Here is a 25,704-nt window from a genome sequence, read left to right on the forward strand (position 1 = left end):
CCATGACATCCATGTTGCTTCATGCACAAACGCAGTTCTTCTCGTAACATTAAGTCTGCTAAAGTATATTTTAATTGATCTTCGACCATGTACATTTAAAGGTATATTTTGGGAGCATTCATATGTACAGTGTTTCTATCAGACATGTTTTATGGGGGGTACTGCCCCCCCCGGAGGAGACCAAAATAATACGTCTATAATATAATAATAAATAGAATAGTACCAGCAGTGACCCCCTGGAATACTAAGTGTGCCCCCGGAACATTCTTCCTGAAAGAACGACTGCATATGTACCACTGAGTAATACAATTGTTTTTACCCCTTTACAATTAATTAACATCTAATTAAGAATATTTTTAAAGATCTATGGCTCTAATAGTTTTCTAACATGTTTTAACAATTTTAATCCTGATTTTTGTTTTCATTTTTTAAATGTAAATTGGCACCAACTTTACCTGAAATAATTCTTAAGGATTAATGAAAGCCAAAGTATTTTGTACAGTAGAGCGTCGATTATCCGAAGTAATTGGGGGACATGGGTGTTCGGAAAACTGGTTTGTTCGGATAATCGAACTGTACATGTTTATTTGCCAAAAATAAGTACTGTACAGTAAATTTATTCATAAAAAGAAGTGTGCTGATTGTTGAAACACAGCGACTGGCAGCTTGGCCGTTCAGCAGCGCCTTATGAAGGCCCCATTAGAAGCAATTTTCCGCCAGCGGTGGCTCAGTGCGGCGACTACTGTGGGAAACTTGGTTTGGGAGTGAGGGGGATGATGGACGGTAGGGTGGGAAAGTAACAGGTGCGAGCGAGTACACAGTTCGGTTAAGCGGTCGTTCGGATAATCGACGCTCTACTGTAATTATAAATAATTGTGTACTTACAGTGAATACGCTTCCTGGCGAATATTCTCCTGTGCCAATCAGTTTTGCTCCATACCAAAACGCCAGACCATAAGAAGCATAGGTAGTGAAGAAGACAGTCATCATTCCCAATGACAAAGTTAAATATTTTTTCATGGCCACTTTCCGTCCATCTTCCAAAGCACTTTCGAATCTTAAGGAGGAAACAAATAATTCAATTTATAAATATAAAGTTCCATTGTATTAAGAGAGAGTAGCAAAAATGCGTAATCGAAAACCATATTAAGGCATACCATCTAAAGAAATTCATGATTCAATATAGTTCTGGTGTAAATATTTGTATTATACAGGGTGTGATCAAAAAGTACGGTGGAATGTAGTTGCACAGTGCCATCTATCGACGTTTTATCCATTTCAACTAGTAAGTCCGGTAGCCTAAACCTTTGATACAGTCAGTGTCGAGTTTGAACGAGTTGTGACATGTTAGTTCGCTCCCAGAGGCAGAAGAGTGAAGCCTATTAACTGTCGCTAGACAACATTAAGTTTTGTTCTAAGCTGAAAAAAAAAAGAGTGATAAAGACGCTCACAAAATATCAAAATCAGTGTATGGCGACGAAGTAGTGACATTGAAGACTGTTTACAAGTGGCTTGGTTGAAAACGAGCGAGCCGTGCTTCGATGTCAAAAACAGATGAAAACGTACAAAAAATGGCACAAATGATTTGTTCAAACAGGCGAATGCCTATTCGAGAGCTTTCCGAAGAACTAAACATCTCGTACGGATCCGTGAAAAGCATTTAACTTCCGATTAAATGGGTAAATGTCTTCCTTCTTCACCACGAAAAGGCGCCGTGCCACATGATTCTCGAGTTTTTGGACGAAAAAATATTCATCTGTCTGTCCACATTCACTGTACTCTCCAGATATAACACCATGCGACTTCTGATTCTTTCCAAAAATTGAAACCATGCTTGAAGGAAAACATTTTCACACCACTCCTGACGTTGACAGAGCCACAACAGAGTAGCTGAACGCCCTTCCAAAAGAAGCCTTCCAGAAATGCTTCTAGCCATGGACTCAACGTAGGGATAAGTCCATTGCTAGCCAAGGACAGCACTTTGAAGGAGATTAAATTAAATTCCATGTAAGCTTATTACTTTGTTTCTAATAAAATTATTCATCGTATTTTTTGTTTCTAATAAAATTATTCATCGTATTTTTTGTTTCTAATAAAATTATTCACCGTATTTTTTGTTTCTAATAAAATTATTCACCGTATTTTTTGTTTCTAATAAAATTATTCACCGTATTTTTTGTTTCTAATAAAATTATTCACCGTATTTTTGTTTCTAATAAAATTATTCACCGTATTTTTTGTTTCTAATAAAATTATTCACCGTATTTTTTGTTTCTAATAAAATTATTCACCGTATTTTTTGTTTCTAATAAAATTATTCACCGTATTTTTTGTTTCTAATAAAATTATTCACCGTATTTTTTGTTTCTAATAAAATTATTCATCGTATTTTTTGTTTCTAATAAAATTATTCACCGTATTTTTTGTTTCTAATAAAATTATTCACCGTATTTTTTGTTTCTAATAAAATTATTCACCGTATTTTTTGTTTCTAATAAAATTATTCGCCGTATTTATTGATCACACCTCGTATTTCAGTTTGCTGATTGTTTTCAGTATATTGAACAAAGGATTCTCATGTTATTTTTTCTTTTGGTTTTTATTTGCAATCATAAAATATTTTAAGTGTATTCATAAAAAAGGAGTCTGTTTTATTTATTATTTTTTTTATTTATTTATCTAGTAAGATATCTCAATTATTTCTATAATGAATGTAGATCACTTTGGCTCTAAGTTTTTCAAATATATGTTTAAATTTCCAAAAATGTGGGCCAAAATCATTAAGAAGTATAACAACATTAGCAAAATTTCAACACCAATTTCTTATAACTATAAGAACAGTTCGGCAGAGTTAAACACAGAAATATAGCACAAATAGAAAGCCCATCATAATTCTTTTTACTTAGGTAATTAATTTACCTTTTGATTTCTCGCTGTTCCCCACCAAAAGCTGCAACGGTGCGAATGCAGCTAATAACCTCTTCTGCGATGCCGCCAGCTATTCCATACTTCAATTGTTCTCTTGCGGCAGAACTCGAGGCTGCCTAGAAAAACAAGGAATCATAAGGACATAAATAATATAGCAGCTCATTACGTAGACCATTCGCAATTTTTAATCATTCAACGCTATCGTCTCAAGTCAGACCCGTTCAGCAATGTTCGGCTAATGACACCGACTCCGATGTATTTTTCCCCCTTTTCTTTTAAAATTTCAAAGATTTGCAAAGATTTCTCAGCAATAAATTTTCATTTTATTTGTAATATTTTGCTGTTAAATTTTAGTTTACAGTATATAGTTATATTATAGTTTAGTGTTTTCTATGTGAAATAACTCTAGGTATGTGCGCATTGATATGTATGAATTCCTATTTTTAATCTATATATTTAGAAGATAGATTCTTAATGAATAATTAAAAAAAAATGAAATCTTTGTTTTACGTCCGACGGTTATGCTGACTAGGCTAAAAAGGAGACGGTGATGATGAGAAATGGATGAAATGGTGGAATGAAGAAAGTGGGAGGAAACGGGAGAACCCCGAGGAAACCCATGTACACGGTATTTATCCACAAGGTTCACTTGGCGGGAGCTGGGATTGAACCCGGGATCCCATGCACCAGAGGTGAACGCTCTACCACTAAGCCACCACGGCCCCCTAAAGTCTTACTGGGGAACCTAACCTAATCTAACCTATCCTAAACCAACCTAACAATTTTTAATGTTTTAATTGCATTTTTGTAGATTTTAAACTGAAGAGGCGTCTCTTAAAGTTAAGCCCTAACAAAAATGCTAGACATAAAGACGTGACATAAAAATGAAGAAATATTGTATAGGCGAAACAAACTACTCACCGACTGAAAACGTTCATTTTCATAGTTTAGTAAATTAAAATTTCTCGAAGATTCGTCATATTAACATATATACACAAGAAACTAAATAGAAGTTGATCTTAATTTTAAAAGAAAAGGTGTGGCTGTTTCTCGATAAATATTTATTTATTTTTATTTATTTATTGTTCTTGTTTGGCGATGTACAATGGACAGTCGAAAATATTATTTACAGTTTATTCTGTGGCTATTTTTACCCATGTTTGCTGAGTAAACCATGCAACTGCCTTACATTTTGATCAACCCTGTTGCATTGAAACGAGAAAGTCTTCATAAAATTTATTTGTAACTCGTAAACTAGGATACCGACTTTCTCGTATTATGCGGGAGCTCTTGTATTTGACACGATTTTTAAACTTCTCCAGTCTCCCGATTTGATTTAATCTGGGAGATCATATCTCCCGTATTAGAAAAAGGCAACAAAATGTGGTATTCTAATTCCGAAAGGTACTAGAGTTAGACAAACCTGTCCTCTAAGGTTGCCAGAGCTAAATCCAAATGTACAGACTGCTTTCAAAGATGTAAATAAATATAGATTGAAATAAGAACTCTGTAAGCAGTACTCTGTAAACATTTTATAGCTGTTTTATATAAGAAAATGTTTAAAATCCAAGCATTTTTTCATTCATTTATAATAGCCGTAAGGTTGTAATGAAGACTCCTTTGTATTTTATGGGAAGAAAAGTTGACAAGCCTACGTATAAACAAATAGACTTGGTCAAAAGGAGAGACGAGACTGAATTTTTGTGAACGAGATAGGAGTTGAAGCGGCCTCAACACATACGACGAACTCATCAATGTTCATAAATATATATAGATCTCAAACCGATACTTCAATACAATAGTGCATACTTATCTAGAATATTAGAAATAAACGGGCTTTTTGCTATTCCTAACATAATACAATACTTTACCAAAGATGTCTTAAGCATATAGGAATATTAATTAATGCATCACGTGATAATGACTTCACTAGAAGTTAATGTTCAGAAGGAACTTCATTTGAATCAACATAAGACATTTAATATTGTATTTCAAGGAGGTGGCTTCCGGGCTTAAGCATCACCGAAATTTTATCGCAACTTTGTATTATTTTATATATATTACAGAATTTTCACATTTCCAGGAATAAAGTTAGCAAAGCCCCTCCCGAAAGAAGCAAAGCCCCGAAACAAAGTTGCAAATACCCCACTGATTCTATGAAATGGAAAACAACTAAAATTAAACACAAATAATAATATTTTATCCTGACGGTAGCGTTTGGTGAATTTATACATATGTTTAATGTATCAGACATATCCTACAAGCTATTATGGACCAGGCCCCATGTAGTTTAAAAAAAAAATAAAAAACTACTATTCTGAATAACTGCTGAGAGTGTATACTTAAACTAAACAAGTTATCGCTAATAGAAATACATAATTCTACACAGAAACTAGTTATTCTGTATTAAAGAAATCATTTTATAATACATTAGCATTGAAAGATCCCTTCAATGCTAAAACTAAACTCCCAGAGGCGAGCCTTCGCACCTTCCCAACAATGCGTGCAATTCTAGCAATAATAGCTTCGCTTCCTGAGCAGCAAGACCGTAAACCTGTCTAGCGAGCTGGTGAGGCTCAGACGGAAGGGACTCCGAGTGTTTCCAACCTATTATTTTGTTACAGAAAAAACGAAATGTTGAAGTATTTACTTCATTTTATAAGAAACCAAAGATAAAGAAAATATACGGTAGAAAAACGCTAGGCCCGGCCTCAGAGCCTCATAGTACGCTTCGCCACTGATTACAAGGTAGCCTGTGCTTTATTTCAATAGTTTAGAAGTTTCTGTTGAGTTACATCAAAATATATTCTTCAAAAAATAAATAAATAAATAAATAAAATAAAATAAAATAAAATAAAATAAAATAAAATAATAAAATAAAATAAAATAAAATAAAATAAAATAAAAGTCCTAACAAAATCATCTTTAGTAAAATGCTGCCTTCAAATTGTGACTCAATTCGCAACAGCTACATAATGGTGCAGTGGTCGAAGTAATTAAGAAATTTTGTGTTTACTTATACGAAATAAAACAGTGACGATTTGAAAATATTAACATAACAAGGATAGTGAAATTCTATCATCCACTATTCACAAAGTGACTTTTATCGGTCATCCGCGATACGCATTATGGTATAGAACATAATTAAAAATAATAATACTGATGATGATAATCCAATCATAGTGTATTTTGTAGTGCTAGTAATTCAAATGTTTGTATAGGTAAATTAGGCCTAATGTGACTTTGAAATGATTATTTTTTAAATAAATTTATTACAAAATACGTTATTTATTTTCCCAATTCTTGAACTACTGAATCGAATGTTTAGGAATAGATCTCATTAAAACAAATCTGAATTATTCATAGGGGCCGCGATGGCTTAGTGGTAGAGCGTTCACCTCTGGTGCATGGGGTCCTGGTTTCGACCCCAGCTCGTGCCAAGTGAACTTTGTGGTGGACAAACACCGTGTGCGTGGGCTTTCTCGGGGTTCTTCCATTTCCTTCCACTTTCTTCATTCCACCATTTCATCCATTTCTCATCATCACCGTCTCCTTTTTAGCCTAGTCGGCATAACCGTCGGACGTAAAACAAAAATTTCATTTTTTTTAATTATTCATTAAGAATCGATCTTCTAAATATATAGATTAAAAATAGGAATTCATACAGGGCTTCATACATATCAATGCGCACATACCTAGAATTATTTTACATAGAAAACACTAAACTGTAACTATATACTGTAAACTGTAAAATTAACAGCAAAATATTACAATACAGACATATATTTTCATTTATGTTCAATAGTGTCTGAAGAAGGATATATTAGATATCCGAAACAGTTAAATATTATAATTTAAAATACAGTGGGTTTTAAGCGTTGGTCAGCGGTTTTTCTTAAAATAATCCAAAGCCATGCATGGTCTTACTATAGTTTCTAGTATTAAACCTAACGTTGCTGCCAAGATTACACACATAAATATCACATAAGAACTCCAAATCACCTCCTTTCTCCTGTAAATTTTTGTAGTTTTTTATAAAAACACGGTGTCTATCGATCACGAAAATCATGAAAAGTCACAAAATCAGAAAACCGTCATGAAAGTCAAGAAAAAGTCACGAAATTTAGGTTTTGGGTCAGGATTTTTAAAATCTGTACAAATATAAGTACAAACTGGAAAATTTTGTAGTATAAAACGTCAAAATTCACAACCAAAAATGTCTATGGTTGGCTTTAGACTCTACCAAATCGCAACCAAAACACGCTTCTATCGCATGCATGAAAATTCGGCCTAATTCGTACCCATATTCGCTCTTGAAAATGTTACAAAATTTTATGGTTTGGTAAAGAAAAGGTCAAAAAAGCCACGAAATTTCATTTTGGAATTTTAGTAGACACCCTAGAAAACAGAGCGGCATCTCTAAAGTTAACCCTATACTAGTAAATACTCTTATTTTCTGGAATAAACAACTAAGTGATGCAACCAACGACTTAAACTACTTTCTTACCTTCGCCATGTATGCAGATGTACCTGCAAGAATGGGTGAAAGGCCTAAGATGACAACCGTCAATTTCCAGTTAACGACAAGGCCTACAACTAAGCCTGATACAAATGTAGAAACATATTGAGCTACCATGCTGAATTTACTTCCAAGTCCTTCTCGGATTCTCTCTAAATCACTGAAAAAAGGAAAATAAAAGAAAATCAGTTTGCTTTCTATTTAGAACTCAAAGATGTACCTAATTACATAAAGTTTCTACCGAGTGTCCCACATAAAGCCGGTACGCCTCACGTACAGGTTAAACATCTCTAGTTAAATTGCTTGTGGGGTGACAAAACTGTCTTGAAAGTTGGCTACATTGCATTTTATCGGAAAGTTGAGTACAGCAGTGTTCGTGCGTTAGTTGTTGTGAGAAACCGGTATTGTTGAGTTGTTCCAATGTGTTATGTGTATGGCCCACATCAGCAAAATGTTCCCTGAAGAGGCCTTTAGCCCTCAAGGTCCCTGGATTTGACATCGTGAGATTTTTATTTATGGAGCACATTGAAAAGCAAAGTGTATGGACAATCCTCACACAACGGGTGATCTTAAACGGAACATTACTAGAGAAATTAATATCATGCCTGCTGTATTACAGCGTGTTGCTGGTAACGTTATCAAACGAGGTTGGCGATGCCTGGACCCTCATGGCCATTACTCCCAGCATCTTATAAACAGGTAACTGTTTAACGTCACTCTTATCTATTCATTATTAGTTAGTTCATTGTTGCTCTTGAAGTGTTACTTGAATCTCTTGTAAGGCGAACCGATTTTGTGAGGGACACCCTGTATATGCAACCAAGCTGCTGCTGCTGCTTCTTTTTTTTTTTTAATGTTTACGAGTACTTCACTTCACCATATTCTAACCACCCAAAGAGATATTCTGAGTTAGGTTTATATCAAGTTAACGTGAGAAAGGAATGAACTTCCGAGAAATCTCTAATGTTCTCCCTGTTTTCATGTTTTGTCGGTGCTCAGTATTAGCAGTTCGTCAGATGAGGCATGTGAGGCCTGGCCTCACATATTTTTGAGCACAACTAAATTAACTTTTTGCAATAAACTTCAAATTAAGTCAACATTTCTGTGTAATTTTTGAAATAAAACTTATTTCAAATTATTTATTGTATAACACTAAACAGACTTCTTAAAATTTATTTACTCGAGTGTAAAAAATGTTTGTAAAATATTACAGAATTTAATAGAAATTAAAGGCAAAAGCGAAAATTTGTATTCTTTGGCATAATAATTTTAGTTTTAAATATTCCAATTCTGTATTGAGGCCTGAAACAGACTTGGCCTCTTCAGCAGCGAAGCACTGTTGACAATGCAAACAGTCCTCTTCCACTCTGAAAGAGATGAGAGGTTTAACCAAAGAGCAGGAAAGTGAGATGAAATTTATGTCCCCCCTGCCCACCTCTCAATGTTCAAGACAATTCTGCTCCCCTGATCCTCCACAGGATTGTTTTTCAACTTCATAAATATTTTGAGCATTGCTTAAAAAAAATAATTATGGTCGGAACGGTCTTACCCGTCCCCCCAATGATGAAAACAGATTTGCGCCTATGATAGTGATTCAATGTTGAAGAAAGGAAAAAAAGATTCTAACTTGACGATCCTTATCTTAAAAGCAATGTTATTTTTGTAACAAAATATAAGGAGATATAGATTAACGAATGCCACTTCGTTTTCTGCAGATATAACATTGACAGTGGCGTCAATAACGCCTCTACAACGTGGGGAAACCTCGTCTGTATGTCCCCCTCAAGTGATTGGTTTCATACTATGCTTATTAGCTTACTAGCAGCCGAAAAGTCAGGGAAAATCCTGTAAAAAAAAGGGGGGGAAGAGCCAGTTTCACCGCCACTGAATACTACGACCCGGTTTTCTGTACCTCACCTATTTCTTTAGCCACGAGCTGCCTCTGAAGGAAACTCAATTCAAACTGATTTTTGACACGTCCACAGTCTCCTACAGTTATGGATTACAGCGGATGATAAATTAAGTTTACAGCTTTATGAACATACAGAATAAACAAATAAAGAAAACAAATGGAATAAAATGCCATTTGTTTAACTTTTTAAAGAGAAACACTTACTCGGATAACTTCGTAGTTAAGTCTCCTGTTTGGTTTTTATCAAACCAACCGATGTCTTGTCTGAGAACCTGACGCAGAAACTTTTGTCTTAGTTTGAACACTTGATGCTCACAAGCAACCTCCCAGCACAGGGTCTGAAAAATAACATTCACAACAAATACAAATTATTAACTTCTTCCTGAATATAATATAAATATGTTCTCACTTAAAATATTTTACAATTGCTAAGCTCTGTGTCACATGGGTAAATTGTTTCGAACAGAGATTCAGTTTTTATTATAAATAACATTCAGAGTTAATTTAAGTATAATATATTGTAATGTACCACTTGCTTGTGTTTATAAACAATCACACGTGCTCCTGTTTGTAAAGATCAACCACATGTATTTATGATAGAGTACTACACCCAAGGATGTTATAAAATAGAGGATCTGCCCCTACAAGAAAATCGTGAAGCCATACGTCACAGCTTCGCCACACCTACTCTGCCCACTCCGCGCCACTAAGATTGCAATGTTTCGAGCCAACGATTATGGCGGAAGCGAGAGCAGCCAATCAGACGTGTCGGTTTAAATGATGCTCGGTTGTTTTTTGGCTTCATTGAGCTCATATGACGAAGATAGGCATGGACAGATCCTCTATTATATAACATCCTTGACTACACCTCACGTTCGATTACTACAAGAAGCAGACGAAGCACCAGCACCACCTACAGGTCACATGACAAGGAAGCAGCAGCGCCACCGCCGTCCGGAAAGGCTGTATAATAAAGAAGATTCAACAAAGTCACCAGTCTGCGATTGGTCTGCCCTTCTCTAGCTTACCTGGAGCTCTAGGAAAAACCCAACCTCAAAGCCTCTAGTCTGCTTCGGAACTCGAGGCTTCCCTTCCATCTAGGCCTGTTCCGATAATCGAGTAATCGATAACAATTCGATAAAATTTCAAAACCGTTTCGTCGATAAAGAATTTTAATTTTATCGAACTTTCGAGACTCTCGAAGTATTCGAAGCTCTCGAAATGTCCGAGACACTCGAAGTGTCCGAGACTCTCGAAATGTTTGAAAGCAGCAAATACTGAAAAATCTCAGCATGATCGCAATTTATCGAGTTGTTTGAGTATTTTGAAAAATTCAGAATAAACAATGCAATCGAGGTTAACATAGGTGTACATGTACTACATATATGCAGGGTGTTCATTTTAAAAGTTGCCTCTCTTAAAATGAAGTGATAGAAAAGTTTCTTCCCACAAGTCTTAGATACTCGGAACTTCGATAATATTCGAACTTTCGATAATACTCGAAACTTCGATAGTACTTGGACTTTCGATAATACCCGAAACTTCGATAGTACTTGGACTTTCGATAATACCCGAAACTTCGATAATACTCGAAATTTCGATAATAGCCGAAACTTCGATAGTACTGGAAATTTCGATAATACCCGAAACTTCAATAATTTCAAATACTCGAACGCTTTCGAGTAACCGATGACAATTCGATAAATTTTCACTCCCGAAGTTCGATAGGTCCTCAGCCTTATCGAACACTCCTACTTCCATCTGGCTTAACTTGCTCGGAGCTCTGTTGGGATCCTAAGCTTAGTTGCTTAACCTGCTTCAGGACTCTGTGACTCTTAACCCCGTCACTGCTTGCTGAGAAGCATTGAGGTTTCCTACACCATTCTACTTAGCTTGCCCGGAGTTCTATAGAGATGCTATCCTAAGACTGCAAGGTCTTGAGCAACCCTTTTCTTCCTCGCTACCTCGCATTAGAGAAAGTTGTATTGTAGTATTTCTGTAAATACTGTTGTTATATTAGATGATTTTTTAAAAATAATAAACTGGTAGTGGTAGTCAGGGACGTACGCAGGAATTTATTTCGGAAGGGGTCTAAAGCGTTTCGGGAGGGGTCCAAATACAATTTGAGTCTAAATTATATGAAAATTTCTAAAATTACCATTAAAAGTAGACTACATTAAAGTCGGGATTTCGGGGGGGGGTATCCGGACCCCCAGGACCCACCCCCTCCGTACGCCCCTGGTGGGAGTCGATTCCGGACTCTGATTCACTCAACCTAGTTCTACCTAACCCTTCAAAGGGAAGAATTTTTACACCATATCAAATCTTAAACCCATATTTATTTACTTATTGTGTTTATATTTAATTATAGAATCAATTAATTGATATACGGAAATCATAATAAATCAAATTTGCGTATGAAATAAAATATATGTAATGAAATTTTTTTTAAAAAAAAAAAAAGCTAGCTGAAATGTCCGTTCTTCGCACGGAATAAGAGTTAATGAGAAATATTTGAATCCTCTTCCTCCTTAAAGTATTTGTTTCAATAAAAGTGTATTGATAGAAGTACAGAAGATAATATGCTTTTGGCATAAATATTAAAATACCCTACTCCCACAGCATACGCCTTTACGAATTTTAAGAAGCCCAGCTTGAAGTATGTACTATCTACCTTCCGAAAGTCATTTCAAACGAGTCAAACGTTTTCCCTGAAAACAATGAATTCGACGCAAATTTCAGTCATTTTTTTATTATCTTTTATGTTTCACCACCTCCCCTACTCGATCTACACATGGGGATGAACTTGGAATTAAACGCCATTGGGAGCGTTATTATTAATTTCAGCGACTCTGAAAACTATGGATCAGACACTATATCGGTAATTTCAATTATTTTTACACGTCACCATTTCAACCCCCCTTCCCCGAATGCTATGAGGGTTTAAATCAGACTTAAACGGCATCAGAAGTATCACGCTTTATCTCAGCGACCCCTAAAACTATGAACTCTACTCTAATGTTTGTCGTTTTTGATCATTTTATATGTTATCCTCTTCCACTCTCCCTAGGTGTGCCAAGTGATCTTATCCATACTGGAGGCAGAACTTGAAGGTTATTGAAACTGCCACAATTCAATTTAGGAACCCTGAATACTATCAATTCCATACTAATATCGGTCACTTTCAGTTATTTCTACGTCATTATTGCCCCTCATTGAGTATTAATGGAGACTGAATTTGGATTTAAACGGCATTGGGAGGGCGTTCACTACAACGATCCTGAAAACTACGGATTCGGTACTAATATGGGTCGTTTTCAATCATTTCTTGTTACCTCCTTCCATGAGGACATAGAAATTGTCACCAATCAGCTCATGGAGCCCGAAAATGGAACTCAGAGTGTCTATGAATTCGAAACTAAAATTGGTCGTTTTCAATTGCTTTTACATATCACCATCCCCCTCAGGGGTACTAATAGGAGCTGAATTTGGTTTAAACGGCAACGAAAGTGTCACCATTAATCTCAGCGGCCCCTAAAACTACGAATTCCACATTAATATCTGCCGTTTTCGATTATTTTTATCTCTCGTCATTCTTCTGCAATTACAATACGGTCTATTACTGCAACACATATAAAACCTTACAGAAGTATTTACTTGAAGACGTTCTCCGTAACATTCCCAACGGCAATGCATATCATCATCATCACCTATCAACTAATTATCCTTACGACACTGCTATCTGATTTTTCCAGGTGTTACCAATTTAAGTATTGACCAAGGTGCAGTATTACTTAACTTTGGTGATCTCCCGGGACCTCGGCGTGGCTAGGGCATTGGCATAATAATATCGCAATGACTTTATTGGTAGAGACAAAATAACGGTCCGGGCTGATCTTTTCCCCTTCACCAATTTATTATAAAATTGCTAATTACAAATGTATTTGATTACAAAGAGTAAATAGTGTCTTTCCTTAATGACCAGATGAAGGGATATCGATGTTTTGCCGGGTGCTCCTTCCACTTATGCCAGCTTCCAGAACACAAGCAGGTTTGTAGATGAGACTATGGATAACCCCTTCAGCTCACGACAGCCTCACGAGGTTTCAGTTGAAGATGAGATCCCTACGACATAGGGTATAGGAAAGGTGTACTCCTAGTCCAATGCGACTCAAAGCAGGTGATGGTTAGTTGATCAGTTGGTCGACTGATACCAAGTCCTTCTTTGGTCCCTCTTTTATTTGTTCTCTTCGGGTCCTATCGTGAGATCCGTCTCCTTTCGGCTTCCTTCGGTGTCTTTCGTGTTGATTTCGCGTCTGCTTCATTGTTTGTAATCAATAACACGTGTTGTATTGAGATGTGCTTCTGTTATGATGTGGGGATCCTTACAATATTAATAATTAAACAAGATGGAAGAGAAATGGTTGCGATAATCTATATCATATATACATATCAGGTGTCCGGAAAACGGCACCCATGGACAAAACAGCGCTATTCTTCAGATGAAAATAAAGCGAAAATGGTATATCCTAAGGGACCTTCAGTCGCTATAGGAAATCAAAATTTTCACTATGTGGCAAGGGTGCCGATTTCTCTGTAAATTTGGGGGGGGGGCATTCAGATACGGACGGCATATATATGAGGATTTTAAAACAAATTGCATTCAAATTATGCAAAATATTGTATATTCACAAATGCAATGAGGGGACCCACATGAGTTTTGGGGGGCCCGGGCCCCCTGGCCCCCGGGATCGGCGCCCTTACTATGTGGCAACATCGCATATTAACTTGGAACCATTAGCATTGCTCTACAAAGTCTTCAGGCAGTTATATTGATTGTTACGCTATAAATGGTGGTAGTGTCGACGTCTTTTGACTTTAATTGTCATCTGGCAAAAATCAATGTAATTATTTGATGGATTGGTACATTTACTCTATGGTTCTTTATCTTCGACGTTGACACGTAGTGCAATTCGCGTCTCCAGGTGAAGATATGAAAGGTGTATAATTATACCGGTATATATATATATAGGAGGGGGGCTCAAATCCCTGGTTGCTATACTACGTTTGGTATTTTTTATTTGTATTAAGAAAATCTTAAGAAATTTAATACATTTTCGTGAGCTAGGGGGGCTCCGGCCCCATCCTGCCCTCCCCTTCGGACGCCCATGTTGTTATATATATATATATATATATATATATATATATATATATATATATATATATATATATATATATATATATATATATATATATATATATATATATATATATATATATATATAGGGTGGTAGGTAACTCCACCGACAAACTTTGGGAGGCGATTCCTTATACGAAAGGAAAGAAAAAGTTCTAACAAACATGGGTCGAAAAACGTCTCCTTTCAGAGTTATGAACTACCGAAAATTCGAAATATCACGTTCCAAAACATCCTGGCTTAGAAACTATAGTGCCTATCCCAAGCGGTTTAACGAATTACACAGGAACTGGTATACGCTTTATCTAAATAGTTATGTTTCAGAATTCACCAGCGAAACGAACGCACCACTAGTACTTAAAGGAGTATCCCTATACTTCAACTTCCTTTTTACAGTTCCTTTCACCGATAACGGAAGACGGTAAAACATGGATATTTACATAGAGAACATACTAGTTCCTGTGTAATTCCTTAAACCGCTTGGGATAGGTCCTATAGTTGCTAAGTTAGGGAGTTTTGAAAAATGATTTTTCGAATTTTCAATGGATCATAACTCTGAAAGGAGGCATTTTTCGGCCCATGTTTATTAGTCCCAAAGTTTGTCGGTGGAGTTACCTACCACCCTGTATATATATATCGCTTTTTTGACTTGTAGAATAGTGCTCGGTAGTCCGTAGGCGACATTAAAAAAAACATATATGATTAATGCCACAAAAGGAACTGATGAATATCTACCTGAATGAAGGCAGCTGCTAATACTCCCAATCCAATGAAAACGTAATAAAGAGAAAACTGTGTCATGTACGCTGTAAACTCATCTTTCGTTAAAGGTTCACCTATCCAAGTTGGCGTAGTTGAACTGAAAACAGGAAACAAAAACGAAAATAAATTTATTTTTATGTCTTAGATTGCTAAGTGTCAATATTTGTTTCTATATAAGTTCGATTCCACGTGTGGAATGTAACGTTCCTCTGATAATAATTAAAATTAGTATTATTCCAATAGGTAACATTGATCAAATGAAAAGAGTCTCACGTGATTTTGAGGCAAATACGTAAAAATGATGAAAAACGACTGCAAGCTTTTGAAATGTGGATGTAAAAAAGAATCGAAAGAATTACTTGGGTCGAGCGGAAAACGAAAGAGGTGTTAGAAGCTGTGAGGTACAAAACAACATTTTTTTAAAAGATATTATTAAGAAGAGGAAAAGAAACTGGTTGAAACATTGGCTAACAAGAAATCGTATCATGAGGGACGTTTTAGAGGGTATGATGGTAGGTAAAAGAGGGAAAGGGTGAAGAAGACTACGATTAATGGAATATATCAAAACAGGGAAGTGCGTGAAGATGAAGAGGTTAGCGAAAGACCATGGAGCATGGAAGCTTCTCAGTTGCAGCAAGTGACATACCAATAATGACAGAACACCTATTATGATAACTATGATATTTTATTTATTTATACTTTCAGCAAAGTAAATAACTCCAATTAAAGAATGCTTACATAATTAAGATATATATATATATATATATATATATATATATATATATATATATATATATATATATATATATATATATATATATATATAATACACCAATAAAGAATATAATAAAATAGTGTGCATGTTAAATAACACAAACATTATTTACACGTACATGCATAGTAAAAGAAAACAATAAAACAAACAAAAAAGATAAAACCTAGTAATAAAAAGAAACAATCTAATTACTGTTATTATGAACGATTATTAGAGGTCTTTAACCTACATGTTTTGTCATGAAGAAGAGAACAACAAGCATTAAAATTTGTAGACTCAATATTAGAAAACAGTCTATACAGTTAATAGCATCTCATTCAGAGTACCAACTTACGGAAGAAGAAAAACTAATCTCTTGCGTGTACAAATAGTGCAAAGTATTCATTTATAAGTAATTTACTTAGCATTTCTAATAACAGATCAACATAATCCAAGAGACTAGGGCTATGCTTAATTTTTATTACTATGTATTTTGTTTTAACTTCTTGAGCAAATAGTTAGTAGACCCTTGTATTTTATACGCAATTCATATTTTAGCATTATACTAATTTATTCCTGATGATTAGAGCTATTTTGATACTTTCATTATATGTTTATTTTCTATTTTACTTTATATGAGTCTGCTTTTATATTATAACTACCCTTTGGCTAGCTAGGGGCTTTGCCTCTAGACCCCCGTCCCCGCGTTTGCTTGGCCTACGGCCTCGCATCCAGCCTTTGCATCAACAGTGAATTTCGTGCATTTGTTCTTCGTATTTCCTGAATTTGCTCAGCTAGGGGCTTCGCCCCCACACCCCCGTCTTTGCTCGGTCTACGGCCTCGCACCTCTTAAACCCTCAATTCTACTGAAATTCAAGTTTATTTTCTTGTTACAACTATCTAAAAGATAAGATTTTATATCCCAAAAAATGCCTATTTAAATAACATGGAGATTTCTTCATCCCCTTTAAATCCCCTTAAAAATTAAAAAATATTAACTTTTGGAAATTTTCCTGTAGGTTAGTTGTAGTGTTTTGTAAAGATAAGTTGAATTATTTTGTATGCATAAAAAAAGAAAAAAAATGAATTAGTGATATTATATTGTAGTTGGATACACTGAGTGAGAAAACGGAGTTCAATAAGTTAGTTGGAGAGGTACGATCCTAGTGTTAAGACGTCCGTACGACATTGTAACAAATGTAATATCTAACGCCAAAATATAATTATATAATATATAAATGAGCACTAATTTAACATACAAACGAATTAACCCGTACATGCGAGCTTTTATTATAGTGTGCTATCGAAAGAGATTTATATAAAAAAAAGTTTAGTGGAGTCAGATTACAGAAGACATTATTCTTTCGATGAAAAAGAGAAAAGGGAACATTGCATAGTCCCGGAAAGCTACAATCATGCCAAATTTTATCATTCTAATTCTGTCGGAAGTGCCTAAACATTTGAGTGTAGAAGACGTCCCATATAAATAACGTGAAAGATTTTTCAGTTCCCCATAAAAGCTCTCTAAAGTTGGAAGTTTTTATTTTTACGACTTAGATAATGCTAACGAAAACGTACAAACATACCGAATTTTAAGTTTTTAATTATAGTTCCAAGTATCTGAGACATGAGATTATAGGTCTAAAAAATGACCCACTTATATAACATGGGGAATTTCTTTATGCCTTCTTTATACCCAATAAATATTAAAAATATTAACTTTTGACAATTTTCCTGTCGATTAGTCCCAGAAAGCTACAATCATGGCAAATTTTAACTTTCCACGTCAACCGGAAATACTCCTTTAATCGATGTCAGTTAATGCAGTTTTATATATAGTTAGGATATTGTACTTATGTATGGTATTCAACCTCTAATTTTATACTTCCTACCAATGTTGGATACAAATGTTAGTATTTGAAATATGTATTTAATTACCACTGTATAGTGCTATACTTGGCTATTGCTGCTCTTCGCACTTTAAAAATGTAATTATATTAAATTAAATTATTATTAGTATCATATAGCAACTTACCTTTCATTCATATCCGCTTCATAATAGTCATAACGACTACTCGTTACAGTAGACTGAGAGAGGCTTTTCAATATGACTATAGTGTGGTTACTATCGTCTTTATTTGTTCCTGTGTCATACTTAAAGGAGTCTAGAGTGATAGGCGATTCAGTTGGATCACCAAAACCCTAGTGAGAAAGAAACAATCCAAACGTATTACATTAAAAAATATTGGTTACATTGATTTTATTCTTTTTAATAAAGAGTAACCAGTTCCAAAGCCACTGCATTGAGATAATAAAAAGAACTGCATTGAGATAATATACACACACTTCAAAAGATCTTCACTCATTAGAACAAACACTAGAAAGAAATATTATCAAAACATACCTATCTCTAGCGGCACACTTGGTAGGCAGGAACGTTATTTCAGATTTTGCTTGGGGGGGGGGGGGCAAGACCTTTTGATATAAGTAAAATTTCGCGTATTTAACTGATTTACTACTATTAAATTGATAAAATCTATAGAAATTTCAAACTCATGCTGGGCAATTGCCCCTCCCTTCCCCCCCTAAATGACGCCCCTGTTGGTAGGCTCTAGCTCACAGTTTCCCAATCTTTCTGATATCACAGACCCCCTTGCAGTAATTGCTAATTCTTCGCGGCCCTCCATGACATCAAAAAGTTTCAAACAAAATTTTGAAACAAGATTTTTTCCCAAACATTTTCAAAATAATAATTTTTTTCAACTAAAAATTTAAAAATTAAATAGTGATCGAAAAAAAATTTAAAGTAAAACTTTGGAAACTTTTTAAAACAAAGCTTTGAAAGTAATCAGTCAATCAGATTATATCAAGAAAAAAACTTTTTCAGTGATCTACCAATCAGATTGCACCTAGAACAACTTTTCACTAATTATCTCCAACTGTAATTGTTTCTTGTTCGATTTTTATTAAATATTGAATTTGTTCATTGACGTCACCAGGTGGATCTGAAAACAGAAGGGGTCTCCTAAAGAAGTTTTTCCAAATCCTGTACAAGGAATTTCAGAATTTAAAGAAATTATTTGATAAATTTATTCAGATACATCCTAGAATCAAATTCATGATAGAGCTTGATGAAAATGGAGCTCTCAATTTCCTTGATACCACCATCAAAAGACAAGCTAATATGTTTGTTACTTCTGTATATCGTAAATCTTCTGCTGGCACCAAGTATATTAATTTTAGATCATTACATTCATGGTTTCAGAAATGGAATATTTGGAAAAAACTTCTTTAGAAGACTCCTTCTGCTTTCAGACCTACCTGGTGACCTCAATCAAGAAATTCAATATTTAATAAAAATTGGACAACAAAATGGTTTCCAAAAGTCTTTATTACTAAAGTGAAAATGAAATCTTTAAGTTTTACGTCCCACGGTTATGCCGGTTAGGCTAAAGGAGACGGTAATGATGAGAGATGAGTGAAAATGGTGGAATGAAGAAAGTGGGAGGAAACGGGAGAACCCAGAGAAAACCCACGAGCACGGTGTTTGTCCATCACAAAGTTCACTTGGCGGGGACTGGGATCGAACCCGGGACCCCAAGCACCAGAGGTGAACGCTCTACCACTTTTTTTTTAAAATACTTTATTGTACTCTTATTTAGCCAATTACATCAGAAAGGATTAACAAAGAAAATTGTACTGTGAGCATCCAATTATACCAACAAAAAAAAGTACAATAGACACATCAATAAATTGCTGCTAGAAAATTAGCAAACTTTTGTTTACGAATTGAAAGTGCTAGAGTTTGCATACGGAACAATAATTGATTGACATACAAAGTCACATTATTATTAAAATCATTACATAAAAGAATATCGATAGTTTGGGAAGTGATCCATAAAATTGCGTTATGTTTAGTGCTGGGATAAAATTGATAATCCGGAAGCAGCATGAATGACGTACAGTGAATATTAGGAGTTGTTCTGCAGATACGGGCAATGATTTTTTGATAATGAAACCATATAGCTGTGTTTCGTGAGCAGCTTTCGAGCCGGTGTTGGAGAGTATCGAGAACATAACAAGTACCGCAGAAAGAAATATTACAGATACCCAATTCATAAAGTCTCCCGTTAGTAGGATATATATTGTGAACAACACTGTACCAAAGAGATTGCATGGCAGGAGACAATACCGGAGAATGAATGTTTTCCCAGATTTTCTTCCAGTGTGTCATTGGGTAATGTTCTACAATACGGGGAACCGAAGTTGTGGTGCCATGATAATGATTATATAATTGTCTAACAGAAAGATCTTCAAGGTGACTCCGTGCGATAAGCGAGTAACTAATATCAAGAAATACGTCCTTGAGGTATGGCACAAGGGAAATCCAAGGTTGTATATGCAGGGGAGCTTGTAACTCAATATGACGTAGTGGTACACATAACGCCTTGCTGAAAAAGGATTCGGAGTAGGAGCATAATGTTTGGCAGACGCGATGAATCAGCAGCGAGTAGCTCTGAAATTTAATGTCTTTAAGGCCAAGGCCACCATCACGTTTTGATAAACACGCAGTCTCGTGACTTACCCTTAGGTAGTGATTAAGCCACAGCAGTTGCCCTGTGTGTTTTCGTATGATACTTAGGTATTTCTTCGGCAAGGAAAAAAATTGAGTCAGAAACCAAAGACGACTAAAAATAAAAACATTTAAAAGGTATACTCTGCCTGCAAGACTGACCTGCCGGACTTTACTTTGGTGTATGAGTGCAAACAAAGTACAGGTTGTGGTATGAAAATTGTAGTCTATAGTATCTGCTATGCGACGTTGCCAAGTTACGCCTAAGATTTTGATGCGATCAGTAAAGGGGAACGTAGACAAATACACGTGTTGGTCAGCCGGATTTATACACATCAGGCGTGACTTTTGTTTATTGAGAATAGCACCTGAAACGCACTCATAGTTCGATATGAGAAGTTCAACACGTGACAGTTCCTGTGGACTGGTAATGAAACAATGTATATCGTCTATAAATGCTTGTAATTTTAAGGATGTTGCACCAATCTGTATACCTTGAATGTGTTGTTCCAGTGTTAAAAGAAAGGGAACAAGAACCAAGCTATATAGAATGGAAGACAGGGGGCAACCTTGTGCAATACCTCGACGTACATTGATAGGATATGTAAGTGCACCATTAACCTTTAATCTTACATATCGTTGAGTATAAAGAAATTTAATCAAATTAAGAAAACTGTCTCCGAAATCATAGTTTTCAAGTACCTTAAACATGTAATCATGTGACAATCTGTCAAATGCCTTATAAAAATCAAGCGCCAATAAAGCGACCTGTGGAGAACTTGTTTTCAGACACCAATGAATACCTTCTCGTATATTACTTAGTGCTAAAAACATAGGTTTTGTATGTTTTAAACCATACTGATCATTGTGTAAGACTTGATTCAGAAACGGTTCTAAACGAGAGGCAAGGCAACGAGATAAAATTTTCTGGTCAACATTAAGGAGGGTAATCGGTCTAAAATTATCAAAGTCATGCGCACCTGCATGTTTAGGTACAAGTACCATTATGCCAGCGGTAAAGGAAGAGATGCACGTGGGCGTGAGTCGGAGTTCGTTATACATTTCTGTGAGAAAAGGCGTAAGAATGCTGTGAAATTGGCGGTAAAATTCTAGTGTAAGACCATCGGGTCCCGGAGATTTATTTAACTTCCCCGCAAAAATAGCTTGCTTGACTTCTCTTTCTGTAAAGGGGGCATTGAATATGTTACGAGCCTCCGGGGTGAAAGTACCGGTCGGACGCTCGAAGCAAGGGTCAGAAGATTGGGTTGGAGCGGGGGAAATATAGGTTCTGGTATGCATCGTACAAAGCTGGGATTACCTGATCATGCTCGTGAACTACACCGTTAGGAAAGGAGACCTTGGAAATAAGGTTTTGTTTACCTCTGCGCCTTTCACAGATAACTGTATGTAAAGAGGGAACTTCATGCTGAAGCATCGTTGTTTTGCCTCTCGTGAAAAAACCTTGATTTTTTTTCGATGTAAAGAGAGTAGGAGTGCCTTAATTTCCTTAATACGAGGGAGTACGTCTACTCCTTGAGCAAGTTCTTTATAGTAGTCACATAATAAGTGATGGTAATAATTATATTGCTCTTTAAGAAGAGAGGATTTGTCTTTGCAGTGCTGTTTACAGATAGACCGAAAGGACGGTTTAATGTGATGTAACCACCATGAAAACAAACTTTTCTTGTGAGATTTAAAGTGCATTAAATAGTTCCACCTATTGGTAATTAGCAACTGTAGATCCTCGTCAGGTAAAATGCTGTTATTGAGTGACCAAACAAAGGATGATTTTAAGTACTTACGGATGGGTAAATCAATGGTACAAACCACAGCACAGTGATCAGTAAAGCATACCGGTTGAACGTTTATGGAGCGCACAAAATTAATTAAAGTGGTACTGACATAGATCCTATCCAAACGTGAGGATTCATTTCGTCGAAAAAAAGTGCCCTGGGGTGTTACCTTTATAATGACGCCATACGTCAACTAACTTAAAGTCTTGAATCAATTTACGTAATGTAGGAGAAGTATTGTAACCAAAACTTGAGTCTATAGGATCTAACACTGCATTGTAGTCTCCTACACAAATCAAATCTCTGGTACCAGAATGTAACTCCATTGGAACGTCGGTGAGATAGAAGGAGTTTCGCTCAGCACGTTTGTTATTCCCGGACGGCGAATATAAATTACAAAAGTGTATGCTTTCATAATTGGCTGCGATAATACGTCCTGACGGAAATTTTGAGAAAGCGGTTAATGAGATATCTTTGCGATATATAATAGCTGTTCCAGAACCAGTTTCGGAAGGATTGACTTCCCACAAATGATTAAAAAGAAAGGAGAAATTGTCAATATTGCATTCTTGAAGGAAAATTATATCCAGAGACGATTGGTTGATGTAATCGGCTAGCGCTTTTTGCTTGGTGAGACTAGAAATGCCGTTGACATTAAGAGTGGCTATACGCGTGGCATACATATTTAATGGCCACAGAAAAATAAAAAGACACCAAAAAAGCACGACACAAAGAAATGACACAATACACTTGAAAAAACAAAGACGGGGGGCAACACTCGCACACATTCCCGTTCTATACTGGAAGGTGATATGATCACTTGTCCGAAGAGGTAGCACTATCATTTGCCTTAGCACTTGCTTCACTGTGATGGGGATCTACTCGTGACCTCGTGAAACCAGACACACAATTGTTGTTTACGGGGGGAACGCTCTTAGTTTTCTGAAGTTTATTGGCTCTACTGGATGTATCACGAGGGGAAGACTGAGATCGACCTTTGCGACGTCTCTTCTCGGGTAGAGAGGGAAGCTGGGATGCTTCTGTAGATGGTGAATCTCTATCGAAAGAATCCGTCACTTCCTGGTGAGAGTCATCAATGCCCACTAACGGTGGGGTACTTACCGTGATTTCAGGTAGCGTATCCATCTCCGATGCGGAAGATGCTGAAACAGTAATGCTCTGTTGTGGAATATCCGAACTATTAGGCGCTATGGTAGTGGAACTGGAAGAGTCACTCTGCGTTGCATTAGAAGCAAGGGTCTGCTGGGAGGCAATAGCAGGAGAACTGGTGTGAGATGCAGCTGTAGAACTAGGGGGGACACCAAGCGGACAAGTGGATTCAGTTTCATTGAGTGCCTTAGCAAAAAGACTTGCAGCAGTTGCAGTTGAAGGTGGAAGGTTCTCCTGTAAAGTTGGAGGACGTTTCTCACTTAACACGGGAAAACTAGTAAACGAATGAACGTTCGGTTGAGTATCCACTTTATTCAAATTGCCGGGCATGGGCGGGGCTCTGGATGGTGAGACACTGGATACTGAAGCTGATACGGTTGGAGGAAGACGACGCTTTGTACATTCCATCAGAAAATGATTTGGTGAGTCACAAATGGCGCAGGTTTTAACTTGACCTCCATACGTTAACCACAAACGTAAACCACAGATAGTCACATAAGAAGGTATGGGGCGCTTAATGCTCATACGTATTATCTTTCTCCCAGTCCTTACTTCATAGATGTGTCCAGTAGAATACATTTCGTCTGCAATTGACTTAATTTCACCGTACTGAGAAAGCACACGAGAAATATGATGATCTTCCAACTCGGTGGGTACCAAATGTAAACGGACAGTCATAATATTGGAACTGGCAGAATCGATTAAAATGTTATAAGTACCAAGATCATCTGAATAACTAACCTTTCCATTCACTCGAAACAGAATTTGTTCACAAAGCACTTGTGAGATTAACTTAACATATAGCTGTTTGCTACTATAATCAAACTCAATACTGACAACTTGATCAGGAAGCAGATGAAAAGTATTGCGGATCCATTCATGCAAGACCAATGTGTTAGGCTTGTTCACAACATCTTGAAATGACAAACGTAAAGTATTCACTTGGATAACAGACATAATGCACTTAGTAGGTAAACCTGTACTTCACACTAGACAATATGATGAAAAGAGTAAATATAACTCGAACTACTTGGTAGTAGAAAATACTCCACTTGATATTGCAGGTTGAGTTGAAGCAAGTTAACACACTACTTCCACTCGAACACCTACCGGAACAACGAGGTGAACGGCACGGCGTCTGCCGAGCAACCACACTGAGCCACCGCGCCCCCCTTTATTACTAAAGTGGTACAAGCATTTACAACAGGAGATAGTCGCCACTGACCATCAACCAACAACAAATGCCAAGACTGACAAGTGGATTGGTATCCCTCTGGTCCTGCGTATTTCGGCAAAAATTAAGAAGATACTGCAAAAATATAACATCAAGGCCTCAGAAATTCTTCCGAAATCCGTAGAAAAATATATAACAAATTTTAAAGCATTTTTACTGATCCCCAAGAAAGTAGCTTTGTCTATCGGGTTAAATGTCAATGTGACAAAATATATATATATATATATATAGGTCAAAGAGTAATATTTGTACCAGAATAGCTGAATATCTAATACATATCCAAATCTCGTAGCGTACAACAGTTATCCGGATTGGCATCCCATCTCAAAGACAATATCCATAACATTGCTAATTCATGTTTGATGGAAAAATCAGAAACAAGAACTGAACGAAAAATTAAAGAAGCTTATTATATTCATAAAGAGAAACCTATACTCAATTTAGATAAAGGAGATATAAATGTGATTTGGAGCAGTCTTTTTAGTACTCACTTCCGTCGTCTGGAAGGTAATAAAAAAACAGTGAACAACAGTGAACAGTAACCGTTAATATCTGTTTATGTCCGACAAATAGATTTACGCTTCGCATATTTTAAATCCTTTTTAAGCAATTTTATCCATCCACATTTCTCCCCATGTTTTAAATCCTTTTCGAATTGTGTATAGGCTAAAGATGGATATAATGTTCTCCAAAAATACTTCCTAGACGAATGGTTTGTTTTCTGTAGTGAACATTAGCCTTTTGCTTACATTTTTCTCCGAAATTTTAATTTTTGTCAATTTTTTAACCCATAATAGGAACGAGATGGACCACCCAAACTTACAGAGGTGCATACTCTGGTCTTATACCACCATTTTTTTTT

At 36.1% G+C, this 25,704-nt stretch overlaps 1 protein-coding gene across 2 annotated transcripts in view; it reads right to left on the bottom strand.

Annotated features, from left to right (window-relative positions):
* LOC145671422 (ATP-dependent translocase ABCB1-like) overlaps positions 1-25,704 on the bottom strand; it is a 144,145-nt gene that overhangs the window by 84,772 nt on the left and 33,669 nt on the right. For both annotated transcript variants that reach the window (XM_081740596.1, XM_081740595.1), the window contains exons 4-9: positions 18,108-18,274; positions 15,292-15,415; positions 9,564-9,697; positions 7,436-7,607; positions 2,920-3,044; positions 886-1,057 (exon numbers count right to left, since the gene is read on the bottom strand). In XM_081740596.1, coding sequence (XP_081596722.1) covers positions 886-1,057; positions 2,920-3,044; positions 7,436-7,607; positions 9,564-9,697; positions 15,292-15,415; positions 18,108-18,274 — 894 coding nt within the window. The remainder of the gene's footprint in view (positions 1-885; positions 1,058-2,919; positions 3,045-7,435; positions 7,608-9,563; positions 9,698-15,291; positions 15,416-18,107; positions 18,275-25,704) is intronic.

Source organism: Thermobia domestica, chromosome 15 (genome assembly GCF_964235325.1).
Source record: "Thermobia domestica chromosome 15, izTheDome1.hap1.1, whole genome shotgun sequence".
NCBI classification, from domain to species: Eukaryota; Metazoa; Arthropoda; class Insecta; order Zygentoma; family Lepismatidae; genus Thermobia; species Thermobia domestica.